General features: G+C 36.1%; 1 protein-coding gene across 5 annotated transcripts in view; it reads left to right on the plus strand.

Annotated features, from left to right (window-relative positions):
- The first annotated feature begins 16,080 nt into the window (after positions 1 to 16,080).
- Positions 16,081 to 25,242, plus strand: part of ap3b1a (adaptor related protein complex 3 subunit beta 1a) — a 63,520-nt gene continuing 54,358 nt past the window's right edge. For 3 of the 5 annotated variants that reach the window (XM_043234340.1, XM_043234341.1, XM_043234342.1), the window contains exon 1: positions 23,948 to 24,623. In XM_043234340.1, coding sequence (XP_043090275.1) covers positions 24,457 to 24,623 — 167 coding nt within the window. In that variant the 5' untranslated portion in view covers positions 23,948 to 24,456. Of the gene's footprint in view, positions 16,483 to 23,947; positions 24,624 to 25,242 lie in introns of those variants that run through there. The other 2 variants (XM_043234344.1, XM_043234345.1) reach the window with 1 other exon arrangement.

A 25,242-nucleotide genomic window follows, 5' to 3' on the forward strand; every position in this document is an offset into this window, starting at 1 on the left:
TGGGCGTTTTTCTCCTGCTTTTTATTCCGCGCTTCCTGTGGAACTCAGGAATTGGATGGACAATCCCAAACCGGAAATCCTGCAAGTGTTTGGGGCTGATAAACCCCTCAAGTCCCTCTACGGGTAATCACGTCTCTATCGCACCACGAGCAGAAACCGGGCCGGTTTGGTCCCCGTGATTTCAGCTAGGCCTTGAGAGCAATATTTACAAGAATGTGGAAGTGATACGATGCAGGTGGCACCTTCAGGAGAGTTCCTGTCTGATTTTATCCAGCTTGGGCTTTTTATTTATTTTTTATTTATTTTTTAAATAATCTAAATAAAACAATAAATTAACAATTTTAATCAACAATCTGTAAGCCTATTAAATTGCTCAAAAGTGGCAGTAAAGGTTTTAAAATATATTAAATATATTTAAAATGTATTAAAGTTAATTAAAAATGTATATATATATATATATATATATATATATATATATATATATATATATATATATATATATATATATATATATATATATGGGGGGGGTATGTTCTAGAAAGAAATTTATAAACCATATTAATTAAGTCAGAAATATCTATTTATCTAATATATTTAATATCTATTTAAGTTTTTGTGTAACTATTTAGGCCATTACAAAAATGTCTCCAAAAATTAAAATTGAGTATTCTCTCAAAAATATTTATAATGTTTTTATTTTAATATTATGATATATTTCGTATTTATATAAGATAATATTTATGTATTTGAATTGCATATAATATTTCCAATTTAGATTGCACAGTTTAAACAAAAAAAAAGGAATGCAAAATAACGGCTTTGTTTATTTGCCTTTTTTTTTTTTTTTAAATAACCGTATTTTCAAAATGCATTTGCTTAGAGTTCACTGTAAAACAGCGTTTTATTTAGTCACAAAAAATGAACAGGGGTTGATGGTTATGCTTCATTTATGCACGACTGAAAAATCTGCATCCCGTTTATGAGTCTGTGTGAATCTAAATGGATAAATCTTCAATTTAGAGTGTGTTGATTATTTCATGGTTAAATTTTGTCTTGCTTTGGAGCGTGACCACATCTTTCCCCATGCCGCAGTTTATTTCTCCTTTTGTTTTCCACAGAACAAAGTCGGTCACAGCGGTCTGGAAGGACGTGAGGGTGAGCAAATGATGACAGCATTTCCATTTTGGGTGAACTATCCCTTTAAGTCTGGTTAATGGCTGAGGGCGGGGGGTTATGAGTTATGGGCCGGTGATTCGAGACATCAGATTAAATCAGAGCCGAAGAGAGGTCTGATGGACGCAGCGTTCGTGTCATATGAAATTGTAAAGCTTTATGCAGGGTTTATGCAGGTTCGTACGCTGGAGTTTAAAAGATCTGCTTTGATCCACATATTCACTAAATGCGTTAGAGAACCAAAGTGCCCCGATTCTGAACGTATTAGTCCAAATAAGCGGAGGAAATGGCCCTGCACAGTGTTTCCTGTAAAGCAGGAAGCAGGAAGCGTGTGGAAGAGGAAGATTGTGCTTCGGGTCACCGTGAACAATGAGAGTAAGAGCTTAAAGGAAGGGGTCCTGCGTCAGCGTGATGGATTCAGAGAGAGAACGAGAGAAGGCTGAACGATCAGGCCACAAACGCTGGGGTTCATTTGCTGTTTTCTTTCTTCACAATGAAATAAATAGTTAATTCAAAAAAAAGGAGGGGAGGGCAAGATATAAAGTAAATATTGTTGTTACGGACAATCAACTTCTCATTTTCACAATCTTATGTGAAATCTGTGTTTTTATTTATGCTGATATTTGGGTATCTGCGGCAGATAATATTTAGGATCCAGCACCGGACGTCAGATCCCGTCACGAAATATCAGTTAGTCCAGGAACAAAACAACTAGTCAGACAACGATAAGCAGGGGAAAATGTATCAAATATAAAACATAGAAGCATAATAAATGAACGAATAAATGATCCAAATAATCAAGTGACAAAAATAAGGAAATCATTAAAAAAAGAAATAATTATAAATCATATGAATAACTAATGATTCTAAAATGTATCTGTCATATTTGTTTTTTTATAGAAATTTTTTTAATAGAAATAAATAATGATCCTAAAATCTATCTATCATATTTGTTTTTTTATAGAAATATTTTTTTAATAGAAATAAATAATGATCCTAAAATCTATCTATCCTATTTGTTCTTTATAGAAATAAATATTTTTTCAGGAAAGATGCATGAAGTATAAAATGCTTTCTGTTTTTACGTGGAAGTCCTACGTAGCTTTCTGTTTCAAATAAAGTTTGTCTTTTGGACTTTCTATTCATCAACGAAACCGATTTACACAAAAATATCAAGATCAAAATATATTATAGTAAGACATTTTTTTTAGCAACAAATCAGCAAAATCAAATGATTTCTGAAGGATAATGTGACACTGAAGACTGGAGTAATGATGAAAATTCAGATTTTCATCACAGGAATGAATTAAATGTTTTAATATTTTCAAATGGAAAACCTTTGTTTTAAATTGTAATAATATTTCATATAAGTTCTACTGTATGGTTTGATTAAATAAATGCAGCCTTGGTGAGCAGAAAATACTTTTTTTTACAAATACGTTTTCACCAAAACTTTTGATCAGCAGTGTATATTTCAGTAAATAGAGTCTATATTTCAGATCGAGAGCTGCATTCATATTTTATATCTCAGTGGGAAATCGTTACTATCTGTCTGTATGAACCTTCAGCAGCTTTGCTCGATCCTGTCAAACAGAAACAAACAGGAACCTGCTGTCACACGTCACCACTGGAAAAGACACCGATGTGTGTGTGTGTGTGTGTGTGTGAGCACATATGGTTTTACATGTGTGAGTATGTTTGTGGAAATATGTCAAATTGGCTCATTCATTATAGCAACCAGATTCCTCAGTGCTGAGGGAAGCAGTGGAATAACACACACACACACTTATAATGCTTCACAGAATATCTGTGTCAACTTTGATTTTCAGAGAGAAGTGGAGAGCTTTCCTCAGTATCAGACGCTGTCGGCAATTTGCATTCATATTTAATAATCATAGCATTACTTAATAATCTATGCATTCGCAGACACTTTAATCCAAAGCAACTCATTGCGTTAGTAACTTTATTCATTCATGCGTTCCCTGGTAATCTGAACCACAACCTTGGCATCAACCGTAAAATGTGAAGTTGAGGAGAAATACTGAATCTGAAGTAAAAACCAAAATCAAGTTCTCCCGAGGAAAATGTGCCTGATATTTGCTATGTCTGTTAATTAGATGCACTATACTCCCACAGTGCTGTACGCCGTAGATTGTTTTTCTACCAAAGATCTTTAGGAGAAACGTCTCGGACAAATCTGATACTTTAATGAATCATAACGGAGAAATTCATTATCTAAGAGTGGCTTCTGAGTAATGTTCCTCTGGGAGAGAACGTCAGAAAATAAGAGCAGGAGAGAAGAAAAGGGAAATAAACTGAGTGAAGGACAGAACATGTGTCTGCTGTTCCTGAACTCACGTTGACTTCTGGACTTTACAGTGTTTAGACACCGAATCCCTTCAGTAACACACACACACACACACACACACACACACACACACACACACACACACACACACACACACACACACACACACACACACTCACTCACTCACACACTCACTCACACACACACACACACACACACACACACACACACACACACTCACTCACACACACACACACTCACACACACACACACACACACACACACACACTCACTCACTCACTCACTCACACACACACACTCACTCACTCACACACACACACACACACTCACTCACTCACACACTCACACACTCACACTCACACACACACACACACACACACACACACACATAGTGGATAGCAGTGACAAGTGTTTTTTAAACTCTCTCATTGTTTCTTTCCCTTATTTAACACGCTTAATGCACAATTTATATAACACAACGCCTACTAAACTGGCGTCTAGAGTGCAAAAATAGTATAAATATAACTACTTTTAAATAAAACTGTACTAAATATTGCATCACAGAATAAATTATATTCAAATAGAAAATTTGAATATTTTAAATTGCAAAAATATTCCATAATTGCGAAGGTTTTTCTGTACTTTTAATCAAATAAACGCGGCCTTTGTGAGCACAGGAGAAAATCCTACCGACTCGGCGCTTTTCGGTGGCAGCGCACATATTTTCTTCTTTCATATGTAATAGTTAGTGTGTCATTCCACACATGTGTTTAGACTTTGGCTGCTCGGTTTTCATTCACGCGTGTTATTGCAGCTCAGGTGCTGACGCAGCGAATCAGAGGTCACGCTTTTCATCTCGGTGCTAATTCTCACAGATGATTGGCTGCCTGCTCTGTTATGAGTTCCATAAGGAACCAATCAGAGGTTCATTAGTATTCATATGCAAATATCTGCTTGACCGGACTTGTAATGTGGTGCATTTCAATTGAGTTAAACGACCGATCTGTGTGTTTGTGTTCATGATGTATGCTATGTATTACCATAATTCCCCCCAGGTGTGTGTGTGTGTGTGTGTGCCTGTGTGTTATTTTAGTTAATAGTTTTGCTGACAGAAAATCACAGATAGCGACAGTTCTGACACATTTTTAATGAAGCTCGCGCCCTGGATGTGTGACTTCATGAGGTGCACAGTGTGTGAGTGTGTTTTAGGGAGACTTTAGGATTGATGTTCTCAAGGTGCTTTCAGTTTAAGCTGTCAGAGTTTACTGCATCACTCTCACCATATGAAAAAACCAAGCAACATGTTTTACCTTTATAGCTCATGCCTGGGTTTGGAATGTACCAGGTTTATTGCTGAAACCATAAAAAGCTTTTTTTGTTAATTGAAATAAAATAAAACTGAATCTAAAATAATTATTCTATTTCGTTGCATGACGTTAGTAAATGCATTAGCTACATTTGCAAATGAATTGTTACAGAATTAATGGCATTGGTTAATTAAAAAAAAAATACTGTTCATTGTTATTTTCGGGTCCATTAAATATTTCTGATTTCAATTGTGCATTAGTAAATCTGATATTATAAAATATAATATTAACTAGTGCTGTCAAACGATTAATTGCAATTAATTGCATCCAAAATAAATGTGTGTGTAATGTGTATATATATATATATATATATATATATATATATATATATATATATATACACGTATATATTTAAGAGAAATACGTTGTTTATTTATTAAATAGATTACTACATAAATATGTGTATATATATATATATATATATATATATATATATATATATATATATATATATATATATATATATATATATGTAAATATTTTCAAGATATATCTTGTATGTCTGTGTTTTTATATATACATAATAAATATACAAAGTAGACACATATACAGTATTATGTAAACAAAATCCATTAACTTTGGATGCGATTAATCATTTTACAGAAATAATACAATTAATAAATGCTTTAGAAGCATGTACAAAATGTTTGTAAAAATGTAAAAAAAAAACACCAAAACTTGTGTTATTTTTTATTATTTTAATCATTAATTCACAAAAACAATAAATCACCAGAAGAATCATTTAAAAATGTGAATGTAAAATGTTTAGTATCAACGAATCAACATCGATTTTTAAATCAATGCACAGATGTATATATTTAAGTAAAATATGTTGTTTATATATATTTAAATAATATATGCCGTATGTGTGTGTTTTTCTATATACTGTACATAATAAATATACACAGTACACACGCACACACATATTATGTAAACAAAACAGTTTATTTAGGTTCTAATTAATCTCGATGAATCATTTGAGAGCACTAATTTTAATACATTATATTTATAGTTTGACTGACCTGTGAATTTCAAATAGTGTGAAAACAGAATGTCTGGTTTTTGTCACTTATTTTTATGGGCGTTTTAACAAATTGGCTTTCAGAACTATAGCATGTAAACATAAAGCCATAATTTTGTGCTGATCTGAGTTAGGTTGTTCAACAGAAAGAATTATGATTAAGAATTAGAATTAAGAATTAATTTTTCCTCTCTCTCTCTCTCTCTCTCTCTCTCTCTCTCTCTCTCTCTCTCTCTCTCTCTCTCTCTCTCTCTCTCTCTCTCTCTCTCTCTCTCTCTCTCTCTCTCTCTCTCTCTCTCTGTCTCTCTCTCTCTCTCTCTCTCTCTCTCTCTCTCTCTCTCTCTCTCTCTCTCTCTCTCTCTCTCTCTCTCTCTCTCTCTCTCTCTCTCTCTCTCTCTCTCTCTCTCTCTCTCTCTCTCTCTCTCTCTCTCTCTCTCTCTCTCTCTCTCTCTCTCTCTCTCTCTCTCTCTCTCTCTCTCTCTCTCTCTCTCTCTCTCTCTCTCTCTCTCTCTCTCTCTCTCTCTCTCTCTCTCTCTCTCTCTCTCTCTCTCTCTCTCTCTCTCTCTCTCTCTCTCACACACACACACACACACACACACACGGTGATATTAATGTTGGGTGGAAAATGTGCAGTAACCCTCAAATCACTTCAGTGCTGACAGACGTTTCCTACGGAGAAATAACCATCTCTCACACACAGACTATGAATACTGAAAATACAGTCACACTGACCCAAACACGTGACCAAACATCATATTTCATGCTTACATGACAACTGTATGCATTGAGTGAGCCAGACAAGAATGAAACAAGATGTTGATAGACTTTTAGACTTCTGGGCCTTTACATTCACGTCTCTGAGGAATTACATTCCAAAGCCTGAAAATAATGTCAGGAACAAAGACAGGAAGTGATGTCACTCAAGCGTTACCAACAATATCGAGTCCTCAAACACACCCAGCAAAGATATGCTGCTACTGACTTTCTTTTATCATCTGCGCTTTAGAGGGATAGTTTCCCAAAAAATAAAAACGATAAAGTTTGAGCAATTTGCTCCAGACCTGAAGGAGCTGCTTTCTTCTGATGAACACGAAAGAAGATGTTTTGGAGAATGTTGGTAACCAAACAGTTGACGGTAGCCATTGACTTCTATATTATTATTATATATATATATATATATATATATATATATATATATATATATATATATATATATATATATATATATATATACTTTGTAGTGGACACTTGTACTTTGTATACTACTATATTATTGTAGTATATATATATATATATATATATATATATATATATATATATATGAAATAAAATATAATAAAATAAAAGCAACTTATTTTGTTTCAGCTGTTTGCTTCTCTTTAGTTTAAGATGAAGTACTACATTAAGTAAAACTAAATAAAATAAAACAAAAAAGTTTATTTGCAAAACCAGATAACTTTTTTTTATATTTTATTTTGTTTGTTTTTGTGTGTGTTTTGTTGTCAGTAAGCTGTATTTTCAGCCTTGTCGAAAGAAAATTGTTAAAAAAAGTTATCTGTTTTTGCACATGAACACTTTATTACATACCATAAAAAAGCGAGGTGATTGAAATGACAGAGAAACATTACGAAAACTGAGCCTAAACTCGAATTGCAATCTGAAAGAGAGCAAAATTGAAAAATAAAATCAGCTACAACTGTAATAGTATATCATCAATACTAGAATCAGCAGAGGAAGAAGCTGAAGGCAGTTTATTTGAAGTGTTATGCAGACGGCGTGCAGAGGATAGGATTTCACTCAGGACGGCAAAACACACGCTGCTAATGTTACCCAAAAAGCAAACGGCTGTGGTTCACCGCAGTCAAACACGCAGAACGATGGTGACGTCATGGAGAAAGCGAATCAAATTGGATGCTTTATTATTCGATCATCAATTTGAGATTGCACTAAGAGACTGTAATCTGTTAAACGGCATAAACATCCAACGTTGCTCACCCTCTGGCCGTCCAAGATGTAGATGAATTTGTGTCTTGATCAGAACAGCTCACCAATGGATGCTCTACAGTGAATGGGTGCCGTCGGAACGAGAGTCTAAACAGATGATAAAAGCATTACAGCGATCCACAAGTGATCCACTCCGCTCTTAACGTCTTGCGAGTAAAGCTGCATTACTGTGATGCTTTTAACCTGGTCTCATAAAAATATCACTTTTATTTACATACTTTACTGCACGTTTCACCGCAGTTTCAAAGAGATATGTCAGTGGCGCTAAAACCGATTATCGATTGATACTGTATATAGATGATATAGAATGATATCGGTTTTATTAATGGAAAAGAAATAAAAGGTGTTGATTTCTTTTAGAAACTGCAGCGTTGTTTACTTGTAGGTATGTATTTCGTGTCTCACTAAAAAATGCACCGAGGCACGTTTATGCCACAAGGTTTTTATCAGATGTTTGGACTCTCATTCTGACGGCACCCATTCACTATGGGTGTTTTTTAATGAAGAAACAAACTCATTTGCATCTCGGAGGGCCTGAGAGCGAGTACATTTTCAGCACAGCTTTATTTTTGGGTGAACTATTGCTGTAAATGTCCAAATAATTCTCGGGGCCGCTGTACACGATCACATCCACCCCTCACGCTTATCCTGCGGTGAACGACCTCCGCTTGTGTTTGTGTGGGAGCGGCTTGATTTACTCCGTGTGAACGGTAGCACAGAAAGAGGGCCGGTGCTGGTGTGTGTTGTCAGGTGTGTGTCGTAGCGTCCAGCCTCAGCTCCACCTGTGATTTATTTATTTGTCTTTCTCTCCCTCCTGCTGTTTCTCTTTTCGCTCGTTATTCTGGGTCGCCTCTGCTTGTAACTTCCTTCTCTTGGCCTTTTGTTCCTGCTCTCAGCATGCGGACCCAGATGGCAAAGACCTTAAAACAGACATATTCCCACAGATACACACTGTCTCTGTCTCTGAACACGATCCATTGGCTTTATTAGCTAATCATGTGTGAGTCTGAGAAAATAATAAACTTATGCCAGCGACCTTAAAATCACCTCCATGATATACATACCCTATATAGAGATTTTACCCTATATAGAGACTGTGGAGTGATTTATCTACTCACGCTATTTTGTTGTACTTTGAAAGATTTTATGTTGAAAGATTCAATTTGTATGACCAAAATAAAATCTAAATAAATTAAAATACAAATGTATATACAAATATATATATATATATATATATATATATATATATATATATATATATATATATATATATATATATACATACACACACAAGTAATAAAAGAAACAAGTAATTAATTAATAAATATACACATATATAATGTAGCTTAACTTTGAGTGTAAAAACATTGCTTTTTGAAAATATTGATGTATTTTATATGATGATGATATTATTTCCATACATTACCCATAATAATACATATTTCACATATTATTTTGTTGTACTGTGAAAGATTTTATTGTGAAAGATTCAATTTGTATAACCTTTTATATGTAGGATACCATAAAAATGTAAATAAATAAATACAATTTTTATATATATATATATATATACACAAGTAAAAAATAAACAAGTAATACATAAATAAATATACACATATATGTTATGTTATATAATATATATATATATATATATATATATATATATATATATATATATATATATATATATATATATATATATGAATCATTATATAGTCTTTCTTTCTCTGTAGCTTGACTTTGGGTGTAAAAACATTGCTTTTTAATATTATTTAAAATGTATTTTTATGATATTAATTCCAGACATTGCCCATAATAATACATATTTCATATATTATTCAAATAAATATTAAAATATATTATTTATATATTCCACAACTGATAAAAATAATTTCACCAAAATGGAATTAATTCAAATTATGAAGAACACACCTTTCATCATATTAAGCAAAATTCAAGCACTTACTCTAGAAGATTTTTCCATTCATGTGCACTTTTAACTTTTATCACGTTACAAAGTTCAAGCTTAGTAAACGCTGACCTGTAACTTCAGCTTAGCAAAGATCTGGACCAGAACGATCAGTGTTTTAATGTTTACCAGATTGCGATATTAATATGAATGCATCAAAGTTGTCTTTTCCTCTCTGCCTGTCCCCTGTAGATTCCTGCTGCTGCTCTACAGAGTTTCTTTCTACGTGTTGTCACATCTATCTTGTTCTGCTAAGCCTGCAGGCTCAAAATCACGTAACTGTGAGCGAGGTTTTTAATATCAGCCTGTCATTCAATATCTGCACGGACTTTCACGGAGAAGAGAGATCACGAGAAAGAGAGACTCTGAAGAGTTACAGGGCTGTGAAATCCTGTCTGATGGCCCTGAGGATGTAAAACTAATCACACACACACACACCTGACCCTGAGATCGTGTGCTCACGAGGTCTGGATGAGCACGACGTCTACCGCGAGAGAGTCTAAAGCACGGGAGGTCACGTAAAGGTCATGTGTGCTGGGTGTTTCTTTCCTGTCCGGGGTAAGAGAGCCCCGAGACAGGACGGGATGTAGGCCATGAGGTCACTTCCTGCTGAGGTGTAAATTTAGCCGGTGGCTGTTGATGATGTTAGTTATTGGTTGGCATTTTTCTCTCACTCCCTGAAGCTTCCTCTAGCTTTCCTCTGGAGTTTCTCTGCACACTCACTCACATCCTGTCCGCCGTACATCATTTCCCCCGTTGCACTCTGGGATATGCTTTATGAGTGACTCTGTATGCTCATATGGGTGTGATTATTTCCATGGCAACAATGGATGTTGTCAGCGGAAGTGCGACACCATCCTGTAACATCACTGTTTCAAAATTGTCCCATCAGCCCTGAATGGTTGCATGTCAGCGTTCGAAAATGTTACAGAATGATATTATATACGACCGGGTGTTGATTTATGAAAAACATTTTAAAAACAATGTGTTAAATATTACACTATTTAATACATGTTTCATAAAAATAAATAACAAATTATATAAACAATATATGAATACATAAATTACATAATTGTCATATAATGTAAAATATGTGTGTTTGTATATATATATATATATATATATATATATATATATATATATATATATATATGTGTGTGTGTGTGTGTGTGTGTGTGTGTTTATTTTACATTATATGACAACCATTTACGTATTCATATATACATATATATATATACACATATACACAGATATATATATATACTGTATATAATATTTATTATTTAGAAAAACATCTATCTATCTATCTCTCTCTCTCTCTCTCTCTCTATCTATCTTTAGTTGTTTAAATGATTTATGAATGAATGCTGTTTCCTTTGGCTTTTCAGGGTGGATCTTCATGATGTTGTTTGACAGTCTGTGTGTTTCTGTGCATGTGTGTGACAGGTGTGTACATTTATCTGTAGCCGATGTCCACTTTCAACCGCCTGCGCTTCATTTATCATCAGGACACACTGATTTATGTGTTTCTCTGCTGTGAATATTCTTCCACTTTGAGATGGTTTCTCTCGCGCCTTCTGTGTGTGTGTGTGCGTGTGTGTGTGTAGATAAGTAGTCAGGCTCTCTGAGGTTACGTGACCCTCAGTCTGTTTACAAACACAGCACTCGACCTCCAATAAATCACTGTCTGTGAGTGAGTGTGTGTGTGTGTGTGTGTGTGTGTGTGTGAGGACAGGTGCAGCCAAAGGAAAATCATTTTTCCCAAAGGAGTAGATTTAAGATCTAATTCTTAATGCAAATAAATAAATAAATACATTTAAAAAGCACATAATTCAGTTACACTTGTTTTTAAACCTGTGTGAATCTATGTAAATATTGGGATTTTCTATACATTTTTTCTTTTTTATAAAGAAATTAAATGTTATGCTCTTTAAATACCTAAATAAATAAATAATTACTCCCCTTATTGCAAGAAAACTGCAAAAGTGTACATAAATAATAATAAATATTAATAAGGAATGAATTGGGACTATAACATTAAATATTTACGGTTTATATTTTTGCTTGCAAAAAATATAATATAAACTACTACTTTTGAATAGCCGTCATAGGAGAAACAACATATGTATATAGATATGAATACAACAAAAGTAATATGTTTATTTTTTGTCCAAAATATTCCATATGCTAAAATATATATTACAAACAACACATTGTAGGAAATATATTTTCATAATGAAACATTTAAATATATCAGAAAATGACCTTTAAGGGCCAAATAAATAAAGACATAATAAATAAATACCATTTGGGTATTTTATACTTAAAACATATATTTTATATTGTAAATATTATATTATTTATTGACTCATTATACATATTATATTATACTATTTTTTTTTAAATCTATTAGATATTAAAATATTGAAAATGATCTTATTGTTTTTTACTATTACTATTATTTTTATGCCGCATGGTGGTTTAGACTAGGGCTTGTGTGCAACAGTATCGTTTATTATAATATTTTAGTGTATTTTTTGCGCTGCAGTGTGATATCTATGACTTCTAAAGTGAAGTAAGCTGTTGTTTTGTGCGGTCAGTTACGGCGTATAACGAAGTGTTTGGTGTTCACTTCGTGTTTTTTAACGCTAGAGCTTGACCGGTGGAGGACGAATGATCCGACGGGACAATCTTGAGATTCCGCAGAGGAAGAGAGGAGGACAGATGAAAGAGAGCAGAGGTCAGAGGTCAGAGGGACAGAGAAAGGGTCGCCGCTGAGCTCTCGCTCTCTCCGCTTCACCTCTTCCGAGCAGCAGTTCACCAACATTCAGCTGCTAATCACTGATTAAACACACTTCAGCGCACACACACACACACACACACACACCTTACGTATCAATCCAGGACCTGCTCAGCACAAAAAACAAGACTTCCTCACATCAAATCGGAAAAAACACTTCGCGTCATTTTTTCTTTGACAACAGGAAATCGTCTTTCACTCGTTTTGTAGAAAAAATAGAAACCTTTTGCGTTTCGGAAAAAAAGAACAACATGAAGGGAAAGAGAACAGAAGAAAAACACGCTGAACGTGTTTGTATTTAAGTGGGATGGCTGTGGCACAGACCGCCAGACATGAACGGGAATATCAGGAAATCTAAGGCATCTCAGTTTCCTGTTTCTTCCAATGAAAAAAACTCAGTCCATCTCTCTCTATCTCTTGTGTTTCTTCACGTGTCAGTGGTGAAAATCGTATCTCTTACCCTGAATGTTAGCAAAATCAGAAACGGTGAGAGAATGATTTACGTTTTCAGTTTTCAGATGTTATATCGTTAATATTTCATTATCTTCCAGAAGATGTTTTCGCTGACAGCGTTTTGTTTTATAATAATAATAGTAATATACTGGCTGAAACAGACCCACGATGTTTACACTCTTCTGGGAAATCATTGTATGAATGAAGTACATATTTAGACTTTGCTTCGAGGCAGTGTATTTTCATAATTCGGTGCGCAGATTGTCATTATTCATGACAAATAAACTCAAAGTCCTTTATAAACTTTGACGGGGAAGCTCTTTCGCTGTAAGAACGGACATTTGGTCTAATTTGCAGCTTGAAAATGGTAATAAATGTCTTCGTCATGACAAACAGATGTGTGTTTGTTGATTAATAGCAGCTGAAATGAGGAGAAAATGTTTAAAATTGATTACATGCAGGTTATAATGTGAATAAATAAATATTGTACATGCATATATATATATATATTTATATATATATATATTTTATATATATATATATATATATATATATATATATTTTTATATATATATATATTTTTTTTTTTTTAATGTGTATTTGTAATTTTATCACAGTTCATTTGGTTCTTTTAGTTGATAATGCTGAAAAATACTGACAAATAATTATAAGGGTATTATTAAATAGTATATATTACTATATAATGCAATATAACTATAATTATTTGTTTAAAACGATTAAAGTAATATTATAATATTACTTAATGTGTATGTTTTAAAGTGTTACATTTATGCTACTCTCTAGATTTAAATATATCAATTAAAGAATTAACATATTATTAAAAATGTATATGTGATTATTTGATTATTATTCCCACAGAAATGCGAGTGCTTAATGTTCAATCATTTGGATTCTTTAAATATGTTTTAACAATTATATTTAAACTGTTTTTATTTATATTTATATATAAAATATTTATTAATTAAAATAAATGTATAGGTCTATATTTTACAAAATGGTTATTTGGGTAAATCTGCCTTTTGGTAGCTATTTCCGACAGGATTTAGCTTAATTGCACAGATTTTAATTTTGTGTGTGCGTCACAGACATTAATAACCTGATCTGCTGTGTTATCTTTTCGTTAATATAGCCATATTTCTCTGTTTGTGTTTCTCTGTGAACCCTTAAACCTCAGATACGTTATGGTCGTCAGGTATTACTGAGGTCAAACGAGCCAGAGTGAAATCTGAAGCCGATGAAAGGCTCTATAAAGGTGTCTGTTAACTGACCCTGAGACCTTCTGCTCTATAAACATTACCTGCATGATGACGAGACCCTACAGCTCTGGTCAACAATCATCTGATTGCTCCGGCTTAAAGAGTAACTCTTCACCTCTACAAGAGCTTTACAAAGTGCAGGTGACTTTAGGGTCACTTATGGAGGTGGGGATGAAAGAAAGGGTCAGACACGTGGAAGTCTGGAGAACAGAAAGAGGCGAAGTTAAGTTTTTTTTTCCAAATCAACTGCAGCACGTGACAAAAACAGGACACGCGCACTAACATTTTTTAATCAGGATTTGTCGCCATCTTCTGGTAATTTTGAGAATCGCTAAGGGTTTCCAGGCTTGCCTTTAAACGGACAAAAATAACGCCTTATCATAACACTCACGCATCATACATCATTTATTAATAATATATTTATTTATTTATAATATATAGGCAATTAAATTCTATCAAAGGTAGCATGGTGCTATCTCCGTGCATCATTATGTCATCGCATTATTTTCCATTTCAGAAAGTTTAATGCTCTGTTAAATAATTCACATGGAAAAATGCAAAAATACAAAGAGTGAAAGGGGATGTTCGGGGCTATATTTAATTATTAATTAGGATCATGCAAAAATATTATTATTACATAAAAACAGAGGTAGTTCTAGTGTAGTTTTAAAGTTTGGGGTCCTTAACCTAAATAATAATTGACGGCAATGATAACATAATGATAAAAATACATAAATAAAAAAACGTATGATTTATGAATACAAATATGAAAAATATCCGAATCGTATAAGAGAGAAGGATGCGTGTTTAGTCTGTTGTTATAAAAGTATATTAATATTATTAAATTACATTTAATTATTGATATTAATAGGATTATTTATTTGAAATTATTTACTTTAAAATAATAAAAAAAGTTATTTGAATAGATTTTTTTATATTAATTAAAGGATAATGTAGTAATGATAATAATAACACAACACATAATAATTTATAACAAATTACAAAATAATGCTTATATAAATTGGTTATTTGTGTAAGTCTAGTGCTAGTTGCTTGTGTTTTATTTTACATATAGTTTGAGGTTTGTTTGTGAGTGTATTGCATGGATTGGAGATTAAATAAGATTGTTAATTTGAAGGAAAAAAAAGACCTTCAAGTTCTCTTTTAGCATGAAAGTTTCTGTAACCAAATTAATAATTAATGAGTATGGGGGAAAAAAATATGATAACAATGCATAAAAATATCATTATAACTCTATAGAATAAGGAGCACATATTCACTATTGACTAAGAGCTTTCCATGAACAGACTTATTAACAGTTAGCAAGGTAAGGTTAGCTGTGGTGTAGAATTATTAAGCGATAAAATGCGCTATATTTATGCTTTGTAATTACTAATAAACAGTAAATATGCTAGTAATAAGCATGCTAATAAGCAACTAGCAAACAATGAGAAATGATCCTTAGCATAGTCTAATTAAAGAAGTACTTACACACACACACATATATATATATATATATTCAGTTTAATTACACAAAAGCACAAACCAAATGTAGGGCAATGCTGTACATTTCAAGCATATAGAGAAACAAAAAAAAACATGAATACAAATATATAATTTAAACAAAGTAATCTAGATAAATAAAATAAAACTTAAAAAAAATTAGGGCAGCTACATACATTTGAAAAGCTCTGAGATGTGTAAAAAAAAGAGGATATGTGTGAGTATGTGTTTGGTGCTCGTCACGCTGCTGTCATGTGACGGTCATGTGACTCGACTCCAGCTCACTTCCGACTCTGCGTGGAAGAGGAAAAAAAAGTTGCGCCTCGGGAGCGAAGAAAAAGTTTTACCTTTCGACTCATTCGGTAAAAACTCGTCGTTAGATCTCCCTGCGTCCATCCGAGGATACACACACAGGCGCGCGCGGTGAAGCGGGGTAAATGCTCGGGATGTCGGCCAACAGCGTGTCGTATAACGAGCAGGGCTCGGTGGAGTCCGGCGTGGACGCGGCGCAGGAGAACAGCAGCATCCCGGCGAGCCTCAGCGGCAGCGGGGCCGCCTTCAGCCTCTTCAGCGCCGACTACAAGAAGTGAGAGATCTTTAATAACGAGCTTTTCCGCGGTAGTTCCTGCGTGAGACGTGTAGCCCGTAGCGCGCGGGGAAGATAGCTTTTGTGACACGCCTTCTTTCTGTGAAACGCTGATTTTAGGTTGGTGTTGGAACTCGTTTGCAGCTGCCTGTGTAATATTTGCATGGAGGGAGCAGATTAAGCTGCCTCGCGGAGGCCGGTGTGGGGCAAATTCATATATTAAATACATTACATGCATTAAATTTCTTCTAAAATTAGCTTTGCATTTTTTTTTTTTGATCGTGTAGGTTCAATAATTTAACTTTAAAGGCGGTAAGTAGGTTTTTTCTTTGCCATTAAAGCGAAGAAGAAAATATTAGTCGGCTCTTCATTTGCTTTTCTGTCTTTTTCATTGTGGATGAATTGTCACCGAGATATTGTCTGCTTGACTGACAATGTAATATAATAATACTCACAATATAATATATAATAAGTGTGTGTGTGTGTGTAATAGTTGTGTATAAGAATTAGTGCTGAGCAAAGATTAATCGCATTCAAAAAAAAGTACTGTGTATATTTATTATTTATTTATAAAGACACATGTGCAGTATGTTTTGAGATGAATATATTTATAAATAATTTCTGTTTTATAAGTTTATTTCCTATATATACATGACATTTTTATTTTTTTTTTATTTGTACTTTTCTTTTTTTAGCAAGTGTCTATTCTGTTCCCAACAAATATTTGTTTATGAATTAATAGTTACATTATGTGCATGCGCTGTAACACGCATGCATTTATCAGAGGGTAAATAGGGGTATAGAAGAATAAATAAATAAATACACACACAAGTTGATTTAATTATTAAATATTTCTAGCCAAACTAGAGACATATCGGCAAATAATATTTAATAAACGTACATAATGATTAATTGTAATATTCAATGCTTAACACGTTTTTGGTATATAAATGCACTTATTTCTATTCATATATATATATATATATATATATATATATATATATATATGGAAAATTATTTTTAAAAAGAAAAAAGTGGCAAAAAATGCAAAGACAAAAATAAATAATATAATATAAAATATTTAACTTAATTTCTAGCAAGTAAAAATATATATTGCTAAAACAAATCCCGTAGTTCTCTAGCAGTTCAGCGTTTAATCTTGTGTTGCAGTCTCATGTTATTGCTGTGTGTTGTTCAAATTATTTCTTGCTGTTTGGAGAGAATATTTGCGTTTCCCTACTTATTTGTAGTGTGTAGTTTAGTTGTGCTGTACTTTAAGTGGTTGTAAATTGTTTGCCTCCGGGCTATTAAGAGCACTTAAGTGTGAAGGCGTTAGTTTCGTTTTTCCTGAGCGACCTCCTGATTGGCTACTGCCTGGGCAAATTAGAACTAGCTTTGCTGTTTCCACTGCATACACTTTGTATTTATTTGTTGAGTGTGCGCTGGCGCGTTAAGCGAAGCGTCCAGTGCTCGCGTTCAGACTCCTCGTGTGAAGACTACGAGAGTAAAGACATACGACTTTTACTGCGCGACTTTAACTGAGCAACGCACTTAAGTACATTTTCCTTCATTCTCTTACACATCTTCACTTCCTCTTTCTACCTCTATCATGTGTCTCCAACTCATTCCGGTTGTCTCTCGTCCTCGCCTCTAACAACACACGCAGACGACAATGCACTCCTACTAACCTACGCTCTGTCCCTACATCCTCTACTACACCCCTATCTTTCTCTGTTGGTCTGTGGAATTGCCAGTCAGCGGTCAACAAAGCTGACTTCATTTCTGCTTTTTCTTTACATTCTTCACTCCACATTCTGGGATTGACGGAGACCTGGATTCGTCCAGAAGACTCAGCAACCCCAGCAGCTCTAGCCAACAATCACTCTTTCTCACACACACCTCGTCAGGTTGGCCGGGGTGGTGGCACTGGTCTGCTCATCCCAAACAATTGGAAATATTCAACCAACTCACTTGTATGTCATTACATCTCTTTTGAATTTCATGCTATCACAGTTACTACTCCGACAAAATTCCACATAGTGGTAATCTACCGCCCCCCTGGACATATTCTAGACACCTTCCTAGAGGAGCTGGATGGATTATTGTCATCTTTTACAGACGAAGGCACTCCACTCCTACTCTTCGGGGACTTCAACATTCATCTTGACAAACCTTACGCTACGCACTTCCATTCCCTTCTAGCTTCATTTGACCTCAAACGCCTCATCACGACAAGCACCCACAAATCAGGCAACCAGCTTGATTTAATTTACACACGCAGTTGTACTGCAGACACCATTTCAGTACAACCGCTTCACGTCTCTGACCATTTCCTTCTTACATTTCAACTGCATTTTCCTATCTCTGTGCAACCAACCCCTATACCGGTTACTTTCCGACGTAACCTTCGTTCCCTTTCTCCCTCCCATCTCTCCTCTGCTGTGTCCTCCTCCCTTCCCTCACCTACCCATTTCTCTTCTTTGGATGTGAATACAGCTACAGATACCTTGTTCAGTGCTCTAACCTCCTGTCTAGACGACATCTGCCCTCTCTCCTCCAGGCCAGCACGGACTGCCACCTCTAGCCCCTGGTTGTCTGATGTTCTCCGTGAGCATCGGGTCAAACTCAGGGCAGCGGAGAGAAAGTGGCGCAAATCTAAAGATCTGACAGACCTGAGCAGGTATCAGACTTTGCTTTCTTCCTTCTCTGCCGAAATCCGCACTGCCAAATCATCATATTTCCAAAACAAGATCAACAACACTTCAGACACACGTAAGCTCTTCAGATCATTTAACTCCCTGCTCTATCCCCCACCACCTCCCACCACCTCAATATCACCTGACGATTTTGCCACATTTTTTACAAACAAAACAAAAGCGATCAGCAGCCAGTTCTCAGCCCCTAACGCACAACCCTCAACCAACCGCATCGACTACCGATTCCTCCACTTTCTCCTTCTGCTCCTCACTGAGACAGAAGTATCCAAACTTCTCCTCTCCAGCCATCCAACAACATGTCCGCTAGACCCCATACCCTCTCATCTCCTGCAAGCAATCTCCCCCACTGTCTTGCCGGCACTCACGCACATCATCAACACATCTCTCCTCACAGGTACCTTCCCACAGCATTTAAGCAGGCTCGGGTAACCCCACTGCTCAAAAAGCCCACTTTAAACACTTCTCTTATTGATAACTACAGGCCAGTCTCTCTTCTTCCATTCATAGCGAAAACACTTGAAAGAGTGGTTTTCAACCAGGTATCACTGTTTCTTTCAAAAACAACAAACTGGACCATAACCAATCAGGTTTCAGGTGCGGCCATTCAACTGAGACTGCGCTGCTCTCAGTCACGGAAGCCCTGCGGACTGCAAGAGCTCAATCCAAATCATCAGTTCTCATTCTGCTGGATCTATCCGCTGCTTTTGACACTGTGAATCATCAGATCCTGCTGTCTACCCTCTCATCACTGGGCATCTCTGGGATCCCACTTCGTTGGTTCGAATCCTATCTCACTGGTAGGTTTTTTAGGGTGGCCTGGGGAGGAGATGTATCCACAGCACATCAACTGGTCACTGGGGTTCCTCAGGATCGGTTCTTGGTCCCCTCCTCTTCTCCATTTACACTACATCACTAGGCCCCATCATACAGGCTCACGGCTTCTCCTACCACTGCTACGCCGATGACACACAGCTCTACCTCTCTTTTCATCCAGACGATCCAACGGTAGCTACTGGATCTCGGGTTGCCTGGCGGACATCTCGACATGGATGCAAGAGTACCATCTACAGCTCAACCTGACAAAGACTGAGCTGCTTGTATTCCCCTGCCACTCCAACTACACAGCATGACTTCACCATCCAGCTAGGTTCTTCGTCAATTACCCCATCATCCTCAGTCAGAAATCTTGGTGTAATCCTCGATGACCAACTTACCTTCAAAGATCACATTGCAAAGACTGCTCGATCCTGCAGGTTTGCACTACACAACATCAGAAAGATCAGGCCCTTTCTAACAGAGAAAGCTGCACAGCTACTTGTCCAGGCCCTTGTCATTTCTAGACTGGACTACTGCAATGCTCTTCTGGCTGGACTTCCATCGAACACAATAAAACCTCTACAAATGATTCAGAATGCAGCGGCACGGCTGGTATTCAATGAGCCCAAGAGAACCCATGTTACACCTCTCTTTATCTCCTTACATTGGCTACCGATTGCAGCTCGCATCAAGTTCAAGGCACTGATGCTTGCATATAGAACAACCACAGACTCGCACCGGTCTACTTCCACTCACTATTACAAATCTACACACCCTCTAGAAGTCTGAGATCTGCTAGCGAGCGACGCCTCGTGGTACCATCTCAAAGAGGCTCAAATCACTCTCCAGAACTTTCTCTCTTCTCTGTTCCTGGCTGGTGGAACGAACTTCCCGTACATATCCGGAATGCTGGATCTCTGTCAATCTTTAAGAAACTGCTGAAAACTCACATCTTTCAGCAATACCTGACCTCATCACAAAAAAAAATACTCTCCCTGTCTCTGTCTCTCTTCTCCTCCCCCTTGTTTATTCCTTCCCTTCTGGCATGTACTAATTTGAACACTCCCTGTGACTGGGTGTTATAAGCACTTACACTGTCTGTTTGTCTCTCTAAAAAAATGAATCGCTGTTGTACTCTCAATTGTAAGTCGCTTTGGATAAAAGCGCCTGCAAAATGACTAAATGTAAATGTAAATGTAAATGTATTGTCATGTTATTAGCCCTTCTCCTCCTCCAGGGGTCAGTATGCGTAATTTTTTTAATCCAGATATCACATCAGTATTATTAACTAGGCCCGGCTCGCTCTGGTTTCTACGTGACCTTATTGTTTGTGCTAATGCATTTCATAAGGTGCCCCCTGGAGCTGACGGGACCGATCTACGTAGTGTATTGTCCGTAGTGTTTATCCGCTCAGCCTCAGTGTTTGTCTTCTCCATACTCTTTGTGAAAGCCGTAGACGGGGCTGACGTCAAACCCATGTCCCCGTCCTGGGATCTCAACTCTATTTAGCTTTAAGGAATCTGTCCGAACAGTTACGGTACCGAATGACAAATTCCCATCCTTAGACAGGAAGACTGTTGCTGCTTCCTACATTAATGAGCCTGGTAATTGTTTAATCTAATGGGACGTACGATAATAGCGTCATTTATTATTCACTGCTGGTGAATTTATTTATTTATTTATTTATTCACTGTCACTAGATTGCATTGATTCCTATTAGGAGGATGCTGTTTAATGTCTGCTTACCGGATTACAAGATGCTGGTTTTCTGTCGTAGCTGACGGTGTCATGGTTTGAGTGGATGTTACTGGTACGTTGATGGCTGTGAAGGAAGAACGGTTAATGTTATTTAGGCCTAACTGAATTGGCGCTCTCACATGACTGCAATCAGAAGACCGAACTCACGAGCGCAGCATAGAGAGAAGCATAAGAATGAGATGCACAGAGAACAACACTGCAGGCTAAGTTCACCAAAAATGTTTCATTATCTTAATTTACTCACCTTTTAAATGTGCAAAAATGTGTATGGCTTTCTTTCCAACCACTGGATATATAAGATAAAACAATGCAATGTTATAGGTAATAGAGACGGGTCTTTTTCATTCAAATATCGGCACAAAATGCTTCATGAAAGTAGTCTTCTTTACAGCTCTTGTACTGTATTTCAAGTTTTACGTCGTTTATGTCGTTATTCGCTAACAATCTTTCTCAAGTCAGCTTTTAATTCAAGAATATATCAAGTGAGTTTAAATAATTCGTAACGAATCATTACGATTTATTTAATTATCGCTTAGTCCAGTTTGGGAACTAGATCGTGATTTCTTTTCATCTCAAAGCAATAAATCTTTCACAACTTCTGTTTCTTAGTTCGACTCATTCATTAATTCACTTGAATCATTTGCTCAGTTTGTAGCTCACTGGAGGGTGATTTTATTTAATGTTTTCTCAAAATATAACGCATGAGTTGTATCGACTTCTACGACGCAAGGTCTTGTTCGGTGAGTTAATAAGTTGAACTTGAATTCAAGAACCAAATCAGCTCAGCTCAACTCAATGATTCACTAAATCCAATTCGTTAACCAGCTCAAACAGCTTTCATTGACTCAAAAATGATTTATTTAAAAATGAAAGAAGAAAATTAAGACAGTAATAATAAAGATAATAATAATAATAATAATAATTACAACAGCTCTATTAATACATTTATTATAACACTCAGACATAGCGTTCAAATTGGGAACTGTAATATCTTTCAATGTTTTCAAAGATTTCTCTTATACTCAGCAAGGCTGCCTTTATTTGTACAGTAAAATATACATGCCCGATTCCAGAAAGGTGGTTAAAAAAATGGCCAGAAATTGTTTTTGTAGCTTATTTATTTTAGTTAAATTGTGCTTTGCTGGCATAGATATAGGTGTATTTTAAGAAATGTTTAGTGTTAAGTAAATATTGGACAATTCATTTATAGCTAATTTATTTGATTTTCTTATTTGAAAAGCTAGACAAAACAATAAAAAGCACATTTTGGCTATTTAATTTATTTAATGGTGGAAAATGCGAAAACCCATGTTCGGTCTTCGGCCTTTGGTGCAGTGTTTCATTTTGTTGTTTCAATTTTAATTTTGGTGCATCCATAATTTTTAGTCAATATTTATTTATTTTCGCAAAATACCTTGTCTTCTGAAGTATAAGTGCATTACATAAATTTTCAAATGATTTCACATTTCTTTATATATGAATGAAAGTAAATAAAATGATATCGACCTGGCATCTGCTATCGGCCGCTCCTTCTGACCAATCGCGAAGCAGTTTGGGGAATGCGTTCAAATACACGTCTGGCCAACAAGTGAAGCGGATGTTGTCACGTGACTGCGTTTCGGTTCGTTTCGGCTGGTCCGCACCTGAGCACAGTGTGGTGGGAAAAGGAACCAAAATGGCAGAAAAAAGGTATAATTTTTTGACTTTTTGATCCGGACCAAATGAACCGAACTACAGGTGTGAAAGCACACCGCAACACATTTGCCCCCGCCATGTTCGCAAAATATTCCGGTTCCTTCCTCTGTCCCTTTATTTGGGTTTGACTTTTGTTTCTGATTTGATTTGTGTTGCTGCCTTGGTTGGCAGGAGGACGTTTTATGTTATCAGCATAAGCAGACCTGCGAACACAAGCGAAGTACACGGTACTGCAGAGGTGACGAAAGCCTCGGCCTGAAGATAAGAGACTTTACGCTTCCTCTAAAGGGAGGCGACCACAACCACAAATAATTACCACGACCGGAGTGGATACGAATTTCCTTAGCTCTTTATACGTTGCCGTTGTGACCTAAATGGACTTCCTTTCCATTTTACCCGCTTCCTTTATTGGCTACAAATCGCTAACGGTCGCTCAAAGAGACGCAGACTGCAAGCTCTGGATCATCTGAGGTCGACGTTCTCTCAACCCAATCGATACCCGAGGCTTCATCATTCTCTAATGGAGAACCAAAAGTGAAAAGCTTCTGAGCGGATCTCAAGAGAACTTAGAAGAAAAGTGAAGGAATTCAGCCCACCGTCCGTGATAAGAGTGAACCATAGTAACCTCGCTGGTCTCTCAGCGCTCATACATCTAATTGGTGCGACTGCTGCACGTGGACGTTAACCAGATGATCGAGTCAGGCTGGAGGATAGCGCAGTCTTGTCCTTCTCTGGTCTTCTTTACAGAACCAGTGGCTGTCATTCCCTCTTTTGCTTTCTCCTGGCTTCAGCTACTTAAACCTGGTCTTCTGGGTTGGTGTGGAGAAACGGACACCTCATCATCATGTTTGGATGCTTTCTGAATAGAGATAAGCAAGGCTTGAGGAACTTCTCGTGGTGAATGCCTCTTCCAAGGCTTTGCGTGGATCATCTTGACCTTCTCTACCGCTCTGGTTTGTGATTTTCAGTAATTCTGTACATACGCAAGATGAATGGAGGATTGGGCAGCTTGCGCTTGGAGGCCGTCGAAGTGATGCGAAACGCTCTCATCTCGGCCGAGAACCTTCAGCTCACTCTGAAATCAGACTTCAGCTCGGAGGAGCAGGCTCTGACCAACAACCACAGCAGCGGTAATCAAGGGAAACCGAGCAGAGGGTAGGACAAAATCTTCAAATAATGCCAAGAAAAGCCACTTTTTCAACCACTTTGAAACATGGTACTTTTGAAATTAGACGCAGATCTTGTGTTGATTTTGCTTTCGTTCTCACAGTCTGTTTGTCATCTTATTCATGGTTTTATTTATTAAAACACATCCTTATAGTCCAGTTCCTTATTTCAGTTCTTTTAAATAATAGCTCATCTGTATCTCTGTAATATGATGGCAAACTATCCTCACATTGTCTGAAGAATGTGGCTCTCACATGGTACTTATGTAAATGACAGCGCTGTGTGGATACAGGAATGACCAGCATTCGCTCAGAGTAATCTAATATATCTTTCTGATATATCTTCTTCCATTAGCTGGGATTGAGATGGTTTTCCTGGGTTTTTGGTGCTGTGGGCCAGGGATTTTATTTAATTTTTTTTCTCAACCAAATCAACCTAAAGTATTTACTTTAATAACCCACTGCGATTTTAAAATAATATCTTAATAATGTAACAAAACATTTGCATGTTCATGGTATGTTTTGTTGTCGGTTAATTGCAACATGACATTCAAGTAAAAAAAAAAAAAAAAAAAAAGTTTATGTGAAAATTATTACTTTTTTATATA

This window comes from Puntigrus tetrazona, unplaced genomic scaffold (assembly GCF_018831695.1).
Source record: "Puntigrus tetrazona isolate hp1 unplaced genomic scaffold, ASM1883169v1 S000001111, whole genome shotgun sequence".
Taxonomy (NCBI): domain Eukaryota; kingdom Metazoa; phylum Chordata; class Actinopteri; order Cypriniformes; family Cyprinidae; genus Puntigrus; species Puntigrus tetrazona.